The sequence below is a fragment of the Gopherus flavomarginatus genome, chromosome 21 (genome assembly GCF_025201925.1).
Source record: "Gopherus flavomarginatus isolate rGopFla2 chromosome 21, rGopFla2.mat.asm, whole genome shotgun sequence".
In the NCBI taxonomy this organism is placed as follows: domain Eukaryota; kingdom Metazoa; phylum Chordata; order Testudines; family Testudinidae; genus Gopherus; species Gopherus flavomarginatus.
In genome coordinates this window covers 1,166,419-1,186,259 of record NC_066637.1, presented here as the reverse complement: position 1 = coordinate 1,186,259, position 19,841 = coordinate 1,166,419, and the positions used below count along the sequence as shown (strand labels likewise).

At 40.6% G+C, this 19,841-nt stretch overlaps 1 protein-coding gene and 1 long non-coding RNA gene across 9 annotated transcripts in view; one reads left to right on the top strand and one right to left on the bottom strand.

Annotated features, from left to right (window-relative positions):
* The window catches only part of CAMTA1 (calmodulin binding transcription activator 1), an 863,171-nt gene that overhangs the window by 328,485 nt on the left and 514,845 nt on the right, over positions 1–19,841 (top strand). For all 8 annotated transcript variants that reach the window (XM_050931581.1, XM_050931584.1, XM_050931583.1 and 5 more), the window contains one exon: positions 6,798–6,933. In XM_050931581.1, coding sequence (XP_050787538.1) covers positions 6,798–6,933 — 136 coding nt within the window. The remainder of the gene's footprint in view (positions 1–6,797; positions 6,934–19,841) is intronic.
* LOC127038748 (uncharacterized) overlaps positions 1–19,841 on the bottom strand; it is a 471,922-nt gene that overhangs the window by 337,893 nt on the left and 114,188 nt on the right. The gene's annotated exons all lie outside the window — the stretch shown is intronic.

Here is a 19,841-nt window from a genome sequence, read left to right as displayed (position 1 = left end):
TGGTTTTCTGTAAATATAGTAATTGAGTAATTATTATCAGAACCATGTCTGGTTTTAAAATACTGAAAATCACTTGTATGTGAAACATGACAAATATGTTCCCAGCATTCTTTTAATTAGCCTTACCCTATATCAGCAGTAAAACTGTAAGAGGAGCTAGAGCTTACAATATTTGTAGATTATTTTGGTTCGTATTCTTTCCATTATGCAATAATATTAAAATACTATTTTATTATTTCCAGTATAGACTTTTATTTTAATGAAATGAAGATGGCTGTGGAGCTGTGAACTAGGAGCTAATCAAATAAAGTAAATTGGTGTTTCCATTCTAGTGCTACCTATTATTGCTATGGTTCCAGATGAAGAATAAAAAAAAGGAATTGCTTTTCATATCTGACCAAATGCAGCACAGGTTTAATTTATTTCCATTACAAACCTCCTATAAACATACACTAGAATAGTCCACTAAGAAACTATGATCACAGAAGAATCTTAAGTTCAGGTATGCAACTTTCTTCCTCCTAAAATCTTGAATATCCTATGAAAGTTTGAGTGGTATTCCTGAATATATGTATACAGGCAAAACCTTTAGATGAGATTGGATTTTGTAATATACCAATTGTGCATTCTGAGGATTTGTATCAGATCTTGATCTCTTCAGCCTTGCTGTAGCCATCAATTTATTACTCCTGGCTCTGTTTGTGTGAGACAGAGATAAGCACAGGAGACATACCTTCTCTGTTTTTTCTTACAACAAGAGAGAAATATAGGAACAATTTATATCAGGTTAAAATTGTTCCTCATTTTTATGAAGACACCCAAGAAACAGCTGTTTTCTATAGGCATTAAACCAACTTGAAACAGTGCTATCAAAGTCAGAGACTTTCCCAAGATTTGTAAAAGGCATTTTTTTGAAATAGAGAAAACGGGAACAGAAGGTTGTAACATACTAGATTTTTAACCAAACCATATTAGCTGTGTTGTCCTGTGATATCTTACTCTGTTCCGTGCTGTGTAATAGAAGGAAAGGTGTGTGTGTGTGTGTGTGTGTGTGTGTGTGTGTTAAAGAGCTTTTATTTAGTTCAGCCTTGCAAAATCATCATGAAATTGTACTAGGCCAGGTACACAATCTGGTTACCCACTCATGCTTTAATGATGATGATAATGAGAAAATGAATGATATTCTAACCACCCATCAAAAAATCACTCAGCCCAATCAAGTGGGTGTGTAGAACTTTTCATGACTGATTTCTATATTTAGTGTTTTGTGTAGTTCCTTGTGACAAAAGTAGCTGTAACAAAATCAAAGTCAAAATGACTCTCACCTTTCATCAGTTCAGCATATCAAATAAAAAAATACCATAAAGAAACTAAGATCATATTGATAGTGCTAGTGATAATCTGAGAAAGCAAGTAAACAGAAACATTTGGGCTGATGAAAAGGAATAATAGAATTGTTGTATGCACATTACAGATCATAAATAAGGCTACATTTATGTCATGGAGGTCATGGAAGTCACAAAATCCATGAGTTCCAGAGACCTCCATGACCTTTTCTGTTTCAGCCTCTGGGGCTGCAGGACTCTGGAGCTGGCAGCCAGGGGGATCCTGACAGGGTTCCAGCGACAGGGGGCCCCCTGAAAGGTTCCAGTGATAGTGTCGCCTGTGGGGAGATAGACTTCCCAGGTGAGCAGCTGGGGGTGTCCTGTTTTCTCTTTGGGAAATAGGGTCACCCTTCAGCTCCGAACCCCACAGCTCCCAGCCACCCTGGTGGTGGGGGGAATCATGGAACCGCAGCAGCAAAAGTCACGGACAGGTCACGGCTTCTGTGTGTTTTTGTTTATTGCCCATGACCTATCCATGACTTTTACTAAAAATAACCATGATAGAATCTTATCCTTAATCATAATTCCTCACTCTCACCCAAAGACTTGCATGAAAGATGTGGAGAAATTGGAGAGGGTCCAGAGAAGAGCAACAAGAATGATTAAAGGTCTTGAGAACATGACCTATGAAGGAAGGCTGAAGGAATTGGGTTTGTTTAGTTTGGAAAAGAGAAGACTGAGAGGGGACATGATAGCAGTTTTCAGGTATCTAAAAGGGTGTCATCAGGAGGAGGGAGAAAACTTGTTCACCTTAGCCTCCAATGATAGAACAAGAAGCAATGGGCTTAAACTGCAGCAAGGGAGATTTAGGTTGGACATTAGGAAAAAGTTCCTAACTGTCAGGGTAGTTAAACACTGGAATAAATTGCCTAGGGAGGTTGTGGAATCTCCATCTCTGGAGATATTTAAGAGTAGGTTAGATAAATGTCTATCAGGGATGGTCTAGACAGTATTTGGTCCTGCCATGAGGGCAGGGGACTGGACTCGATGACCTCTCGAGGTCCCTTCCAGTCCTAGAGTCTATGAGTCTATGTACAGTGAACAGAAGGGCTGGTGGGACTGAAGCCCCGGACAGCCACGTATTAGAGCATTATCAAGGAAGGAGAGAAATTACTCAGTCACCCTGTGAAATCTGAGTGAGGAAGGAGCAGAACCCTTGCAGAGCCACCCAATCCACACCAATGTAACATTCCATTCAAAGGTCAAAAGGTGTCTCAGTGGTTTCTGATACATCTATCACTAGAAGTAAATCATCAGTCAAAGGTATTGATACCATCTCCAGGCAATATCCTAATCTAAATCTGTCTTGCATAGGTTTTCCTATTTCACCATAGTATCTAAGTGCTGAAACCGATCTGATCAGGATTGAGGAGTTTTATGGACTCCAGAAGTGAGTGGAGCTGCCCCATCCCCACTTTCTTCGCCACCTGCCCTAAAAAGGTGGTGATTTGTGAGCCACGAGGCATACTTCAGCGGGTATGACAAACACCAGTCTTTGAGGTTTTGAAGAGAGTTTGAGTTGACAGATGAAAAGACTAGAGCTGTGTAGAATAAACACTAACAACATATGTAATATTTTTACTGAATTAACCCAGCATTGTCTGCAGCTCTGTCAAATCAAGACTGTAGTTTCACTGACGCTAAAAGGTTAATTTTTCAGGTTGTGTAGCAATAGAGCATGGAAGCAACTTTAAGAATCCCTAGTTTTGGTCCACTCAAAGAGTGGTAGATTTGGTCTTGAGAATGATGCCAGATTTAATCCAGTTAATTATAATTGGATTATATCAAAATGTTCATAAAGCCCTTCAGCTGAGAGATAGTCGGGGTGAAAGCTTGCTGGTGACATCCAGCTCTGGCTCAGATGCTTAGGAGTGGAAACAGGTAGCAGTTATCCTGCTGCACAGTAAGATTAGCAGGAAGGAGCGTAAGGCATTTGACATTATTCTGCTCAGTTGAGATCTTATTACAAGATGCCTGAGACACTTTGCTAGAAAGCTGATGGTGAAAAAATATTGTAGGTATGAAAATAGCCCTATGGCATATATGAAGAATGCTAGGAGATGGTCAGATGAAAAGGGCTGTGTAACTGCCAGCTGGTGGTATTATAGTAGTGGCTAAGTGATCATCGGGCTCCTTTCTTTTATATTTCTTTGCTGTTTCATTGGCCTTGGAAAGCACTCAGGTATCTTTTGTTAAGAATACAATTAATATTTTTGTATTTTAAATGTAAAATCATGTATTCATGCACTGTAAACACAGGATACAAAATCAGTACAAATGTCTAAGGTTCACCCTTTTCCTCCTACCCAGACCACCAAAATTCTCATCCAGGCCTTCCCCCTCTCTGATCTTGATAACTAAAACCGCCTCCTCCCTGGCTTCCCTATTCCCACTCTCTGGTCCATACAAGAGGCAGCTCTCTGAATTGCCTTCCTTTTCCACTGCTCTGACCATATCACTACCTCTTTGAACCCTTCCATTGGGTCCAACTGTTTCACTGCATCACATTCGAGTTTCTTGTTTTCACCTTCGCGGCCATTCACAAATCTGCCTCTTTTTACTTATTCCTTTTTGTCACTTTATTGTGTTACTCTCTCTGCACCTCCTTCCATTCTGTCCTGTCTGCATGGAACATCCTCCCTGAACTGATGCATAAGTCTCCTTGCTTTCTTCTCCTTCAGACCTCTCCTCGAGACCCATCTCCGCTGAGATGCTTAAAATCAGCTAATGAATGATGTCTTGGGGCAGATAAGAATAGCTAGCACTTAGGAATTGCACATATAGACCTGAAACTATAACCATCTCTTCTCCGGCTCTTTATGTTACTGGTTTTCTTAGGGTTTGAACTCTTTTGGACAGAAGCTTCATGTATGTTTGTACTGGGGCTGATTGTAGCCTCTGGGTGCTATCCAAGTATAAATATTAACAAAGAGTAATGCAGGTGTACAACAAAGTTGCTATGGAAACATTTCATGACCACTTGCTAGTCAGACTAGAAGCTCTTTGGGGCTGGGACTGTAACTTGTGTTTTGGCATCTACTTGGATGAGGCCTTTAGGTGCTACCAATATGTGTGTTAAAATGTTAATAAAAGCCCAAGCAAACAAAGAAAAATATCAGAGAAATTGGAGATGCTCATCTCGATGCTCCAGCCCGTCTGAGTAGCACATTAGAGAAGTATGGGTTTGCATAGTATTAATTATTCATAGCCCAGACTCTGGAACAGCCACCTCAGTTCCTAGCAACTTTGCATTTAGAGAATTGTGCACGGAGGCTGTACATGATCCTTTGTTTCAGGTGCTCACAGTAACTTGGCCCAATACAAGGCACAAAGTCATGTTCCCCACTCCTTTTTTGCAAACGAGGTGGTGATAGAATTTGGTTAGCGTATTTAGGTGTCACAGAACAAATGCCAATATGGTGAAATTATTGTTTGGCTTAAAAGTGACAGGAAACTTGGCTGCTAGGGTGTCTTGTCTCTATATTTATAAATAGAATTCAGTCGGGTTGCTTGGATATGGTAGGTTCATCTCCATGGTGAAAGAAATTTGAAGTAGTTTCTTGTCTGTTAGTTGTGTTCCATATGGTGGGTATGATTCTGTATACTTTGCAGGGCGTTATTTAGGGAAAGAGACAGGAGGCAGATTAGGAAATATTTCAGACTGAACGTGGCTTTACTTATCTACATGAAGGCAAGGGCCAAGTGCAGAAGGAGAGAACAGGTGTGTTGTTTTGTCACAGTCTCTCCCCACTGTTTATGCTCTTTGTTTTGACGTACAATAAAGACGAGGAAATTAGCTTAGTCTAGGTCATTTCAGCTGGGCTAAGGCTCAGAAGAAACATGTCAATAGCATATGGTGTATAATGATGCCTTGAACGTAATTGAGTATTTAGTCCAGTGTTGGTGTGAATTATTATTAACCCCATTTACAACCAATAATGTTTTGTTACTGCATTATTCCTATGTAATAAAATACTGTTACATGTAACCACTTTCAAACAGTGGCACTCTGCATTTTTACAGAAACTGGAGTGTGACAATCTGAATAAGATGATATTCTTCTGTTTATCTTGTTGCAATGACTATGTGTGAAGCATAAAGGTGGGGGGAGAGGGGATGATATTTTTCCAGCTGGTCTAAGTATTGCTTTTTTCACTTCTGGTGTGGCTTTGAAACCACAAGCCAATATTGTATAAAACAGACCACTTAATTTGGCTTGTTTAAAGAGCTTTCATGGCTGGGAGCTATATTGAAACTCTGCTGGCACTGAAAATGTTTAGTAGCATTTGTTAGTTCCAAATAATTCTTTGCTCCTTCTGAAAATACAGGTGCCCAGACAGAAAAATGTTTTTTAAAATTGAATTCTGTAGAAATTGGTGTGAAGTATATTGTGACAATTTTTCCTCAGCGGTTTCTGTATGTTAATTTGTATTGTTTATACAAGTGCAGGAGTTTTACTTTATCAAATGTCGCTGGCGAAAGCTTTTCTATGAAAGTTGTTTATTGCTGCTGCCGCTGCTAATGTTGTTGTATTTCTTTCTGTTCTTGGTGTTCCAAGCCAAATTACTGTGACTAATGTACCACTGTAAATTTTTGCAACCATCTACATTACTGATGTCTGCATGTGATGCATGGTGTCTTTTTAGTGATTTTTTTTTGTTACGGAAAAATGGCATTTCTGCTATATAAGTTTAGCATATGATGAAACATTTCAATAAAATATTGTAGTGTACCAAAAAGATATTAACTACTGTATATTGGACAAATAGTTACGGTTACCTATTGATATCCCAAAACTTCTATAGATGAGTCCTAAGTAGAAAATGTGTTCAGGTAGCTTTGAAGTTAAGATGATGAACACAAATGAAAGAACTATTTTAGGTCTAACATTGATCTAAAGTGCATGCAATGAATACCATGTATTCTGATATAAATGAATGCCTTTTCTATTTATTTTTTGCTAACATATTCATTCAACTGCTGTTAAACCTTCTTATTACCTAATCCTGGTTGACGGATTAAAAGATGTGGTGGAAGTTCCTTTAAAACTAGATGAGACTGTGTACCATAAAATAACCAGTATCCTTTCTCTTTCACCTTCTTTTTCTCCTATTTTTAGAGCATAGCTCAGCCTACTGGTAATATATCATGGTCAGACAGTGGATAGTACTAACAGGTTATTTTTTTATAACTATCATTGACACATTTAATTCACTAGGTACAAAATCCCAAGTAAATTTTTGCAGACCATAAAACATAGTTAATCTGGTGAGTAGCAATCAAAGGTGAAAAATTATGTTAAGCCAAATGTAGGATATTGCTTTTCTGTAGAGACTTTGCGTTCTAAATATCTTTCATCATAAATTTTTCCAGTGTGTTTCTTTATGAAATTCATCCATTTCTTGTTTTCAGACCACAGAATGGTTCTATGATACTGTACAACAGGAAGAAGGTGAAATACAGGAAAGATGGATATTGCTGGAAAAAGAGGAAAGATGGGAAAACCACCAGAGAGGATCACATGAAACTGAAGGTCCAGGGAGTGGAGGTAGGAGAACAAAGGGTTTGCCTTTCAGGGGAAGGAGCAGTGAAAGAGCAGTGCTTCCATTAATTGCTCTTGTTAATGTAAAGTTGTAAATACTATATGTATATTTGCCGAATTCCTATTTTCCCCCTAAAAGCAGTATTATAGTTTTTAGTAAAATCTAAATGTGGCTTCACTTCATCAGAATATAGTTAAGGAGTCAGAGTGTTGCTGAAGATATTGAAGTGTTGGAAAATGTTTTTCCAAGGTGCACTTTTGTATAGCAGTTGATTACAAAGGCATGCAAACATCTCAGGCATTGGTTGCTAATCATTTGCAAGTCGGCTCTCTCTTAGAAGTGGGTCAGCATCAGTGCCTTCACGTCTGCATGATGAATAGGCACTTACTACTTGGTGACTGTAACTTGACCTGATTTTACTCGAAGGACTTGATCTTCCTCCTAATGGAAACAGGAGTGGAATCTACACTGACTTCAGCAGAGACAGGATTGGACCCTAATTCAAGGCATGTTTTGAAAGTGCCTCTTATTGTTCTGCTGTTCTTTGCTGGACTGTTCAAAGTCCTGATGCTGATGTAGCTTATCAGTTCTCTCCTAGAATACCTATGTTTGTATTACACAGTGACTCCTTGGAGCAGTTGCCTCTTGAATCTTGCATCAGGAAAGGCTATTCAAGTGCATTAATATTCTGAATGGCGAAGTGGAGAAAAGATGCATTTATTTAAATCTCATTTTATTTTCTAATTTTGCCAAACGGGGAAGTGACCTTGGCTGCCCAAATAGTTGAGCCTCTATTACGCATGATTTGCTTTGCATCATTAAGCCCCCCAAAATACAAGACAGGTTTACCCCATGCTTAAGATCAAAATGAGGAAAGGGCTTAACATGCATCAAGGAAAACTCCATTCTAGGAAAGTGATTAGAGAATTGTGTGTGGGCGGGGGCACGCTCCCACACACGTGCATGTGTGTACATCCCTTTCCTAGAAAGATCATTCCTGATGGAGGCCTCATGAGTGTCATTAATATATTTAAATAACCTTTATTGATGGGATTGTTTGGTTGTTTTCAGTTTATACCATGTTCCTGTTCTAATAGACCCAATGCTGCTCTCCGCTATGTGGCTATAACTCCTATTGTACTTGATGACGGTGTATAATCAGTGTCTCTAGGCACATATAACAATGGTAAATCTATATTGATGCCCAAATCAAGTGCATTACAATAACCGCATCCAAAAGTGACAAAGGTCTAGAGTGCCGTGGCATGGAATGGTCACAATCTTTTTTCCAAGTGCAAACTAAAAGAACTTTTGACCACTACAGCTGTCTGGCCATCTAGAAGTGATAAAGTTTAGTAACAAAATGGGCAGTGTATTACCTGCAACATTCCCTTTAATTGTTATACCAGTGAGCCCCCAAATTCAGCAAGACACTTAAACATTTGCTTAACATCAAGTATGTCAGTAATTCTGTTGATGTCATTGGGAGTATTCATGTGGGTAAAGTTAAGCACATGCTTAAATAATTTGCTGATGCGGGCCCCTAACTAGCACCATCTCTCTTTTATCCAGATCGAGCATCAGACAGTTTGCTGCCATCCAAATCCCAGTCTAGGCCAGAATTTGGGAAAGTTTAAAAACATTGCACCATCTGTGTCTGATGAAACAGAAATACAGCTGAGTATCATCAGCATAGTGATGGTACTACAGCCTAACCTAGTGTACTATCCTCTCCTGTTTTACTGTAGCCTTGAGATGTACTTTAGGAATGATGTGCTAAAGGAAAATGTGAGCGCAGATATTTTTTCTGCATCCGGTATTGTGTTGCAGAATTTACTGTTTACTGAATTTACAAGACCACTTGAGTTCAATGGATTACCCTACCATACTGAAGTTTCTTCTAGGCACTTTATCATTATTACATTTTGCAATACACATTATTGAGTTTATGATGTTTAAAATAGCATAAAATGGGTTTTGTTATATTACACCAGAGATGTAATTTTGCTCTGTAATTTTAATGTCGAATACCAATATTTTTTATTACGATGAGCAAAGAAAAGTTACTATACTAGAAATTCTGTAAACTCTTTTCTCAGGTTTTTCACGGCATGATTTAATTGATTGCAATGAACATTAAAATGCAGACTACCAAAAACAGTCACCAGGAAGCCCTTCTAAAGAGCTGTGGCCATTGATTAGGACACTCATGACTATAGATAGCAATTTGTCTTCAGCCGTTTTTTAAAATAAAGAGTCTACTTCAGCTATTGCGTAGTCATAGAGTTTAAGGTCAGAAGGGACCCTTAGGTCATGTACTCTGACCTCCTTTACATCGTGGGCCATTAAATGTCACCCCAGTAACCTGTTCTGAGTGCAATAATTTGTTTGACTAAAGAATAGCCTCCAGAAAAGCCCTAGTCTTAACTTGGAAAGAGCAAGTGCTGGGACTCGACAATCCCCTTGTTACTTTTGTTCTAATGGTTAATGATCCTCACGGTTCTACTTTAACTTATTTTTAATTTGAATTTGTCTTGCTTCCACTTCTGACCGTTGGTTCTTGTTCTGCCTTTCTCTGCTAGACTGAAGATCTCTTTAGCAGCCAGTATTTGCTATCCAGTTATAGATTGTAATCCAGTTACCTCTCAATCTTCTTTTTGATAAGCTAAACAGAATGAGCTCTTTGTCTCTCACTTTGGATAAGGGCAGAGCCAGGGGTCACTGCTGTGGGTCTGGAGGGCTGATAAGTGTGGATGGAAGAGCAGGGGAAAGTTTTTCCAAGTTTCATATCAGGTAAACAAAGCAATGGGCAAGCATGGCCTTGGTTCTCAAAATCAAAATGGTGAAAGACTGGTAGAAATGTGCTTGGCATAAGGGCTCATAATTGGCAGAACACTATTACCATCCAAAGATACCCATAAAGTGATTTGGAATTTCCCAGACTGAGTGACTAGGAACTAGACTGACCATCTATGTACGTTGATATCCTAGATTCCACAACAGCTGTAGCTAGTTTCAGACAAGGATGCCTAAAGTCTGGATAAATGAAGACACATGCAGCTACGTGAAAGAAAGGAAACTAGCCAAAGCAAACTCTTCAAAAATGTGTCCAGAGAAAGGAAGCAGCAAAAATCTGTATACAAGAGGATGAAAGGCAGTGTGTGAGGAGACAAAAAGAAATACACAGAGAGGAATGTCAAAGATGCTCAAGAGGCTGCTGAAAGAGGTGAGACTAAAACACTTAGGGCTTGTCTACATCACAAAGTTGCAGCGCTGGTGAGGGGGTTACAGCGCTGCAACTTAGGAGGTGTACACATCTGCAGGGCATCACCAGCGCTGCAACTCCCTGTTTGCAGCGCTGGCCGTACTCCCGTTTTGTCTCGGGTGTAGAGGATCCAGCGCTGGTGATCCAGCGCTGGTAATCAAGTGTAGACACTTACCAGCGCTTTTCTTGACCTCCGTGGAATAAGCAGGTATCCAAGCATACCTGAGGAAGCCTCTGGTAATCAAGCTGGTCTCCTTCCCCAGTTTGCTCTCGCGTTCCCCGAACCCCGAGCAAGCAGGTCTCCTTCCCTGCGGTTTGCAGGGTGGTTCGGGGAACGCGAGAGCAAACCGCGGCGAAGCTGGTCTCCTTCCCCGGTTTGCTCTCGCGTTCTCCGAACCCCCGAGCAAGCAGGTCTTCCCTGCGGTTTGCAGGGTGGTTCGGGGAACGCGAGAGCAAACCGCGGCGAAGCTGGTCTCCTTCCCCGGTTTGCTCTTGCGTTCCCCGAACCCCCGAGCAAGCAGGTCTCCTTCCCTGCGGTTTGCAGGGTGGTTCGGGGAACGCGAGAGCAAACCGCGGCGAAGCTGGTCTCCTTCCCCGGTTTGCTCTCGCGTTCCCCGAACCCCAAGCAAGCAGGTCTCCTTCCCTGCGGTTTGCAGGGTGGTTCGGGGAATGCGAGAGCAAACCGCGGCGAAGCTGGTCTCCTTCCCCGGTTTGCTCTCGCGTTCCCCGAACCCCCCTTGAAGCCGCCCAACAGCGCTGCAGTGTGGCCACATCTAACACCACTTGCAGCGCTGGTTGCTGTAAGTGTGGCCACTCTGCAGCGCTGGCCCTATACAGCTGTACTAATACAGCTGTAACAACCAGCGCTGCAAAATTGTAGATGTAGACATACCCTTAATCAGCTCAACAAAGTCCTGACTGGCAAGTTTGTGTCAGCTGAAGTGTCTGTGAGGGATGACTAAGGAAAGACTTCAGCAACAGAACAAAAGAGCGACAGATGGTGCAATTTCAGGAGGTGCAAAAAAGATCAGTACAACACAAAGCACTGGCCTTGACAAAGAAATGAGACACCTCCAGTTAGAGAACACAATGAGAGTTGGGCAAAACGTTTTCATAACATTTCGCATCACAAACATAGACGTGAAAGACTCAATGGAAATGTTAAAACTTGGAAAAGCTGCAGATGAAGCTCAAGTCACTAGGGAAGTGCTGAAAGCTTGCAATAATGAGACCATCAATGAAATCATTGAACTCGTCAACAAATATGGGAGCAGGAAAAGCCTCCAGAACAAAGGAAAATAGCATTATAGTCAAAATACCAAAGAAAGGTGACCTAAAGCAATTGCTACAACTAGTGCAATGTTGCACTCTTTTCAGTGATAGGTTAAGTTTTCTTCTTAAGCAGAATAAAGGATGTGATTGAGGCAGAGTTAAAGGAAGAACATGATAAATTTCAATTGAGAGGGCCATATGTTGACCAGATTGTCACCCTATGAATAATGGAGGAGAACATTGAATGGCAAAAACAACTTATCATTAACTTCATAGATTTTAAGAAATCATTTGAAAGCCTACATCATGATTGACTGAGGAACATATTGAAGCGGCATGCAAACAAAAATAATGTAACTAAGGCTTTGTATCAAGGTGCAGCATTCACAATTAAAGTAAATGCGGACTTGAGAGTATGGTTCAATGTAGACACTGGTGTCATACAAAAATGCATTTTTGCACTGCTACTGGGTGGTATTGGCATTGACTTCATTATGAGAAGAAGTGTAGACAGATATAACACAGGCATCAACAACAGTATACTAGATTTAGAATTTGCTGCTGACGTTGCTCTTTAAACTTATGCGAAGACTGAAAGACTGCAGCATTGCAAAAAAAGGAAAAAACAAATCTAACGAGAGGCCCAGCAACTCCCTACGCAAACATTACTTTAGAAGGCAAAGGAATACAAGAAATGAGTGAATTTACATATGTTGACAGTAACATGCAAGCCAGTGGGGATGTCCGGAAGGAAATTACGTCACAAATTGGCAAGGTGACAGAGGGACATGCCAGCTTAAAGATGATTTGGTTATCAACAATCGGCAACTTAAAGATCAAGCACCGAATCTTCAATTCAAATGTTATTTCCATCTTAACATATGGATGTGAAAGCAGGCAATAAAGATACAGACAGACATCTAAAAGCCTTAGAAAGCAAATGCACTGGAAAAATACTAGCCATTACATGGAATGAATTTATTTGGAAATAAGGCATACCTTTTTAATGGTGAGAGTATTTAACTATTTTAACAATTTACCAAGTGTCATGGTGGATTCTCTATCAATGACAATTGTAAAATCAAGTTTGGATGTTTTCTTAAAGATCTGCTCTAGAAATTGTGCTGGGGCAGTTCTCTGCCCCATGCTATCCAGGAGATCAAACCAAATGATCACAATGCTCCCTTCTGACTTTAGATTCTATGAATAACAAAGGCCAAGATCCATCAGATAGTTCAGTAACCCTTTATCTTTAAAGTTATCCAGAAAAGAGAATAGAAATATTTGGACATGTGTTAGGAATGAAACATGAGCATTGGTCATGGCATTCATGCCATTGGGCAGCGGGAGGAATGTGCCAAAAGATCTGACTGAAATAATCTCTTCATAGAACAATACTCAGAGAAGGAAAACGTATGGAATTTAACAAGATGGGGGGTATGCACAGCATGGCCACAGATGGGATAGTTTTATTTGTGCCATGAGCCACTTCTGATGCAATGAGAAGGATTCAGATTCAGAATCAAATTAATCTTTCAAGTTCCTAAAGTTTCATATCCCTTCAGTAATGAAGAGCAACTTCACCCATAAAGGATGAAAATTCTTCTCCAAGGAGTCAGCACAATCGGAGCTGGATGTTGTTTAGGTCTCTACTTTGTACTAAAACAGAAGACTCTTTAGATCTACAACCATTTAATCATGATTCACTTTGGGAATCCTGAAAGTTTAAAAAAAAAAAAGTCATTGCAAATAACATGGCTCAGACGATTAAATAGATTTCATCTAGGGCTTCCAGCAGATGCAGGATGCTCTTTCTACATTTGATATACCAATAGTCTATTGTAATGCTTTATGTAGTTGTATATTGAACTCTATTAATCATTTCAAATAAGTCTGCTTCTGTATCAAACAGTGCTAGTTGTAGGAATTCATTAACTGGCTGTTTTGGCGTATTTTATGTGTGAAACAGAGTTTTGTCTTGTGGAAGATATTTTGATGCAGTATGTTTCCTTTTCATGCTCAAGCAGGAACTCAAACAGCCTTATCTATAGTCATCAATGATTATTTTTGAGGATGGATTTTTTTCCTTCTCAGATCATCAGCTAGACCACTTTCACTTCCTGGGCCGTGGCTCCTGGGTGGTTTCTAGGCAACTTGGCTGACAGTTGCCTTCCTCCACACTGCCATGGGAAGGGATAGCTCATCTCCTGACTACATGCATTTTGCCTGTTGATCTGTTCTCCAGGCTCCTAGCTTGCCAGCCTACACTTCTGGTTCCCTCACTCTCTGCCTGCAATCTGGACTCCAGTTCTGGCTCCCTGACCCCCTGCTGTCTACTTCCATGAAGCAGTGCAAAGGCTATGCATTTCACACTCGTAGGGAAAGCTGGAGAGCAGTAGGCAGAGCAGGGAGACTGAAAATATAACGTTTGGCACCTGTCTACAAAAAATGATGGATTCCACAACAGAAACGCTGAATTCCATGGGATCTTAAAAAAAGGCCAAATTCTGTGGCTCTGGAGTCCATAGGGCCTTGATTAAGATGAATGGGGAAGTTATGTGAAGCTGGCTAGTGCCTGTCAGTAGATATAACTACTTAGTATATACGTCGGGTTTAGATTTTGTCTTAAGTGTAATGTTTACTTTGGAGTAGTGCCTGTTGGTGTGAGTACCAGCGCAGTGCAGGTAAATAGAAAGTCCTGAAAATAGTTCTTTACAGTCCACATTCTGCCATCCTCCGTCCCTCTGTGAAGTTCCTTAGCCTGAAATCTGGCTGCTTTCACTGGGCCAGATCATCCCTTTATGGCATAGGTGGTGCAGGGCTGCCCAGAGTGGGGGGCAAGAGGGACAATTTCCCCCAGGTTCTGGGCCCCGCAGGGGCCCTCATGAGAGTTTTTCAGGGCCCCTGGAGCAGGGCCCTTCACTCGCTCCGGGGGCCCCGGAAAACTCTCATGGGGCCTGCGCCCCTGGAGCTTCTTCCGCTCCTGGTCTTCGCTGGCAAGGGGTCCTTCTGCTCCAGGGCAGAAGGACCCACCTCTGAAGTGCAGCCAGGTCTTTGGGGCACTTCAGCGGCGGGTCCAGAAACGGAGGGACCCCCCCACTGCTGAATTACCGCCAAAGCGGGGGCCCCCCGCTGCCGAAGACCCCAGGGCCCCGGAATCCTCTGGGTGGCCCTGTGGTGGTGGGGTGAGGAGAGAACACAAATTCCCATGCATTATTCCATGGTGGAGAAGGAAACAAACAAAAGTCCAGGGGTCCTGCCCCAACCCTGGGGGATTAGCCAAGGGCTATATATATTGGGATACCCCAGTGCCTCCTCATTTGCTGTGTCCCTTAGCTGAGTTCTTGTGGCAACAGGGATTCCCGCTGATTGCTTCTGCTTCCTCCAGGGATCTGAGGCTGCAGAGGGGCTTAGCAGGTTGCACTCTATTTCTTGGGGACGCTCCTGTGGGGAACACTATATATCTGGTCCGCCTGGCCTCCCGCTCCAGTGCAAACCTCGCATCCTGTAGCTGTGTAGCATCTGGAGCCCAGTGGGAAGGGATGAAGTGCTGCAGGGGCCCCTGAGTCCTCTGCTACACACCCACAGTGTCTTTGATACACGCCACTGGGCTGTATGTGCTTTGAAGTACTACCTACCCGGACTACGCATGGCAGAATAGGTTATAAGCTCTTCTTACATATGGTCCCTCCTGTGCTCCTTAATTCTGCTCAGTAAAGCAGCATCATATGGATTACCATGCTTAATTTTTAATAACCCTTAGCAATTTTTAAGTATTTCTGTCAGGACACTTTTTCTCAAGATTAAATGGTTCAAATCTTGCCAGTGTTTCTAACGTAGTTGCTCCTTTTTTGCTTATTTTTGTTGCTCTGCACTGAACTCTCTCCAATTTAATTACCACCATTTTTTCTACTAGGCTGACTAAATCTAGACCTTGTACTACTGCAGATGTGATCTAATCAATTCTTTAATAAAGATATAGAACAAGGTCCTTACTCATAGGCGATACCTATCTTTATACAAGTCTATTAGCCTTCTCCACTGCTCTTGCATGCTGGGCTGAACATTTAAATGTTGGATCTATGCAGCTTACAGCATTATTACATATGGTGCTATGGTTGTATTGCCTTGGGCTAATAAATGGAGGGAATATCTTCTCTATTAAGTGGGTAGAATTAAGTATCAATATTGCTATAATTTTTCCATTAGATGGCCTCAGTTTTGTGAGTCTTTGAGGCTCCCAAGCCTGCCTGATTTTTGGCAAGGGCTGTTCATATTTTCCCAATGTGGTAGCCAAAAAAAAAAAAAATGTAGCCACCCTAAGTAAGGAGGATGATTACTACCCATTTTATCCAATCCCTCTCCTTCCCTCTCTTTTATGGCAGGGGCATGACTCTATACTCATCCTGTAGTTGGAAAAGCACCTTCATTCCAAAGGATTGTAAAATCAGTTGCAACCCCTCTGCTTGCAAGTGATGTGTCCTGTATCTTCTAGTGGCTTTGGGAAATGCCTCACCTCTGGGATAATCCCAGGCTCACATCATCCAGCCCAAGCACTGAAAACAGCCTGACTCACTCCTTAACGAATCTCTTGTAGGACCATGTCTTGCTGCTGCCTGCTAGGTCATTTGGCTCACAATCTTAAACCCCAGTAACACCCTTCAGTCTGAATTGTAGACAAAGTTCATCGTCATTTTTGTGACTTCTAAATGTTACCCACAGAAAATTAAATATTGTCTAAAGTTCTTGAATAATTACTAGTTTAACTCACAACATCTTTTGTTGTTTGAGGTATGGAGTTGTGGTCTAATGTTTGTGATCTTATTCCAATTAGAATGAGATGTTCTTTACTTGGACACTTAGATAACAGATTTTAAAAAGCTCCTTCTAAAGTTGGGATGATATTGTAGTTACCACATTAGGAATTAACAGGGCATGAAATAACTGTCTGCCTTGTGGCACGGCCAGATCATTTCAGGTCTGCTTGCAGTCAGAAGATAAATAGGTATCATACTTCTTGCTGATGGAAAAATACTCACAAAGAAGCCAGCCAAGAACATTGGTAGGATCCAAGTTAAGTTTTGAAAATGGCAGTTAATAGGCAAAAAGGAGAAACAAAATTGGCAATGAAATTACTGACCAGGCAAATTCTCAAAAAGGGTTTTATATTTAGTGTATTTTTATTATGAATTACTTCTTGAATGCCCTCAGCATGCTTTGTGCTGTGCTCATTTTAGCTTTTGGTTGAAGAAAAAATCTTTTGAAATGAGTTTAGATCAATTACTTATTTTCAGGGTGTTGATTAACACACTAGAGGAGAATTTGGTGCATATAGAGGATACAGGTAAAGCAACTTCAGTAAAGCTAGAAAATGTAATAAAACTTGCTCAATTTCTTCTCTTGTATGTCAGGGTGATGGTGAATAATTCCATGAGTTTCCTAATCAAAAAGTTGTCCAGGTTATCATCATTGGTCACTGTTTCTTCCAGTTACTTTCTTGGTTAAACTGGTGCACTATCCTCTAGAAAATTCTGGGTAAACCAACAGTGAGAAGTTCACTTGGTCTTTCCCTAAATATGTCTTTTCAAGATCCAAATCCATAGTCCTTCTTTAATTTCTAATTTAGTTAGGATCCCTGGTGATATGTTACTAATCAATTCACATAATTAAAAAATTTAACTAATAAATAATAGTAAGTGGTGTGTTGAAATAGCAATAGCATATTTCCCGACTGACACTGCTCTAAATTTACAGATGGTTGGTTCAGTTAATATATCTGCCTTTCCTTGTGCATGAATCTCTCTTGCTGTCTATAAATTGCATATACACCTGAATGCATAGTAAAATGTTGCTAAAATGAATGAGGTCATATGGTCATAGTAATTCAGGAAGTGGTCTCCTAATAATTGGGAATTCTTCTGTCTTTTAATCTGCTAATAGGATCAAGGGCAAAGGAAGGAAAGAATGGGGAAAATGAGAAATGAGAGAGATACTGGAAATGTAGTGAGTACTACAGCATCCAAAAGAGAACAATTCCTGCATTTCTGAATCTCAGTGGAAATCCTGGCCCTAGGCAGATACTTCTCCAGGGCTTGATCTTTCGATGATGCACATCTGTTAGATAACTGGTGATGGAGCCGTGCTGAAGTCCAGGACACAATAATAACATTAAACAGTAGCAGAAGTTGAAAATCTACTTTGAGACCATTTGCTTGTATCATGCTGTGAGGCTACTTTCCATTCTGGTACCTCTGATTAACAGGTTTATTGGAAACTAGAAGGGATAACTTAGACACCTGCCAAAGGGAGCAAGCTTCCCTTTGTTTTAAAATTATGAGACCCAAAAGAATGTACGTAGAGTCAGTGGAGAAACTGACAAGGAAAAAGAAATAGAAACCCTGGAATTGCCAGAGTTTTTTCTGAGCTCACAAAGTCACTTGAATGGGTCTTACTGAGTAGTGAACTTTCTAATAGCCCACTGGGGACTTGGGGAAACCAACCAAATGCATTTTTATTTGTGACCTTAGCCAATTTGAACCCAGGTCTGCAAAGATGATTAGTCAGTATATTAACCTCATGTCCCCTCCTGATTCCAAATGTAATTGGGAATGAATACTTTCTCCTGTCCTTAAATCACTTATGTCTGTGTACACATATAGGTATCTGAAGTGCCATGGAAGTTATGACTATGGAACAAAATGCTAACTCTGTGTAGCAGGAATTTGCTACTAATATTTTTTTGCATTCCACTAGCTCTCTTCATCTGAGCTCTCAAAACACTTTCCAGTAATTAATTAGCTGAACAATGTACTTGTGAAGTAGGCAAGAGATATATAGTAATCATTTTACCCACTACTGAAATGCAGCCACCTCTGGGTTGATGGGAGCAGCTGTTTAACAGTTTACAACTATGCTATACAGCTGTTTAGAACAATAAAAGAACAACACTAAATTCAGTTGAAACTACTGGGGAGGGATGAGTATGTAAGAAAGCACAGCGTAATTACCCAAGCTGAAATTTTGCCAAGGTAATGGTATTGACCCCCAAATCTTACAAAAAGTTCAATGGGATTTTTTATTGTCATAGTTCAGAAATTCAGTGTAACATGAAAGATATCCCAGCTTTGGGGTGCCCCAAAAGGCCAGGCTGACTGAGAGAGAAGGGTGCCACTACTGAATTGCCAAGGTTGCTTTCAGCAGCACCTTGTGCTTACTGGGGGTTTCCCATCAAAGTATCAACCAAGTTTGATCTTGCTAGTTTGAGATTTGTTGGGACCATACATATATAGAGAGTGGACCATTATCCACCCAGGATGTGTTTTCATATATTACAATATGTTAAATTTTGTGATTTTCCTTTTTTAAAACTTGATTTGAGTTTTATTAAGCAAGAAACTCCCTTGTGGAGAGAGAGCTGCAGAATTCCAATTTTGTATGCAGAACTTGTATTTAATTATTATCATAACAGTCCCTTAACATTATTACAGATTAGCCCACAAGGACATGTATGGAAATTTTAGAGTATTCAAGTTCTATACAAACTCTGAAACATCAGTGTCAACATTCACAAAAGACTGCTTTAGCATTTGGGTCCAACATGCAGCATACACATTACATGGGCTGTATCACGCTGGTGATACTAGCATCGTTTATTATTAAGAACAAACCACCTTTTTCTCTTAGTAAGTGAACAAATGGGCTTTTTCTGCAGTGTGTAAAACAGTCCCTCACTCAGTCTTAAACTATCGATTGTTTTTACATCTTTCAGTTCACTGCTATTGTCAGTACAATTTATTGCTAAATTATTCCTGGAGGGGGGAGCACCTTCTAAGATGAAATATTCAAGCAACGCTAATCTCAAGAACTATTTCTAGGATAGTCTGATCCAGTTCACTTTAGTTTACATGCGTTTTACTCACCGTCAGAGGTGCGCTATGTAGTCTGCCAGCTAATTAGGATCACGTTGTTTAGTCAGGCTGCTTAATGCATTCCAGGAGAATAGCGGAGGAGCAGCTTGGAGCAGAAAATGGAGCTGAAGGTGAAAGACGTCTGATACTAATGTGCACACACATGTGCCTACCCACACATGCACAGTGTTGCAAACAAAAAACATTCAAACTCTACCCCAAAGGAGTGATAGGTTTTGCATGAACTTATTCTGGGCGGTTGCTATTAGGTGTTTTTTTTTTAATCTCCTTTTATTTTTCTACTTCTGTTGGCTTAACTTTCATCTGATTTTTTCCTTTGCATATCCTCCCAACTTGACTGAGATGGGGTGGTTGCAGTCAGCTGTGATTCATAGTGGGGGAAGTAGCTTTTCCCTAGCTATGTCCTTGCAGTTTGTTCTTGTGATTCTAATTTCTGTCACAATGTATT